Below are 450 nucleotides of genomic sequence, written 5' to 3'. Positions count from 1 at the left end.
CTCTCTCCACCGGGGCGATCGTGGCCATTTCTTTTAACTGTGTTATCGCGTTGCTCATCCTCATCCTCTTCCTCATCCTCTGCAAAGCCTGCAGGACCCCCTCCTGCCCCAAGAACAATCCAGCTCCTGAAGTGGATGAGGCAAAGAATGAAGAGAAGTACCTGCTGCAGCGCTGAGCTGCCCGGGGACCTAGGTACCCATCTGTGCCGAAGGAGTTGTGCAAGCCTGGATGCCCACGCTGGGACTGGGGATCTGGACTGGGCACAGTGAGAGCAGAAGGGACACTGAGGTGGTGGCTGGGACTGGGATGAAGGACACAGCACTTTGCCTATGTGGTTTTGGTGTGTGAAGTCCCTGCAGATACCCGCGATGACCATGGGGATAAAGAGACAGAGGCTGCAATGTGCTATGGGGACAACCCTGCCTGTCCCAGTGGCCAGCAAGCCCACC

General features: G+C 57.3%; 1 protein-coding gene across 1 annotated transcript; it reads left to right on the top strand.

Moving 5' to 3' along the window:
• Positions 1 to 5: 5 nt before the first annotated feature.
• LOC104412879 (adropin-like) lies at positions 6 to 176 on the top strand (the record flags this gene model as incomplete). Its single annotated transcript, XM_010023708.1, has 1 exon — positions 6 to 176. A coding segment is annotated over one exon (171 nt), but the record flags the coding sequence as incomplete, so codon positions are not given.
• Positions 177 to 450: the final 274 nt, after the last annotated feature.

The sequence above is a fragment of the Nestor notabilis genome, unplaced genomic scaffold, assembly GCF_000696875.1.
Source record: "Nestor notabilis isolate BGI_N333 unplaced genomic scaffold, ASM69687v1 scaffold22831, whole genome shotgun sequence".
Taxonomy (NCBI): domain Eukaryota; kingdom Metazoa; phylum Chordata; class Aves; order Psittaciformes; family Psittacidae; genus Nestor; species Nestor notabilis.
Note: the sequence above shows the minus strand (reverse complement) of the source record. Positions and strands in the feature narration are given on the sequence as shown.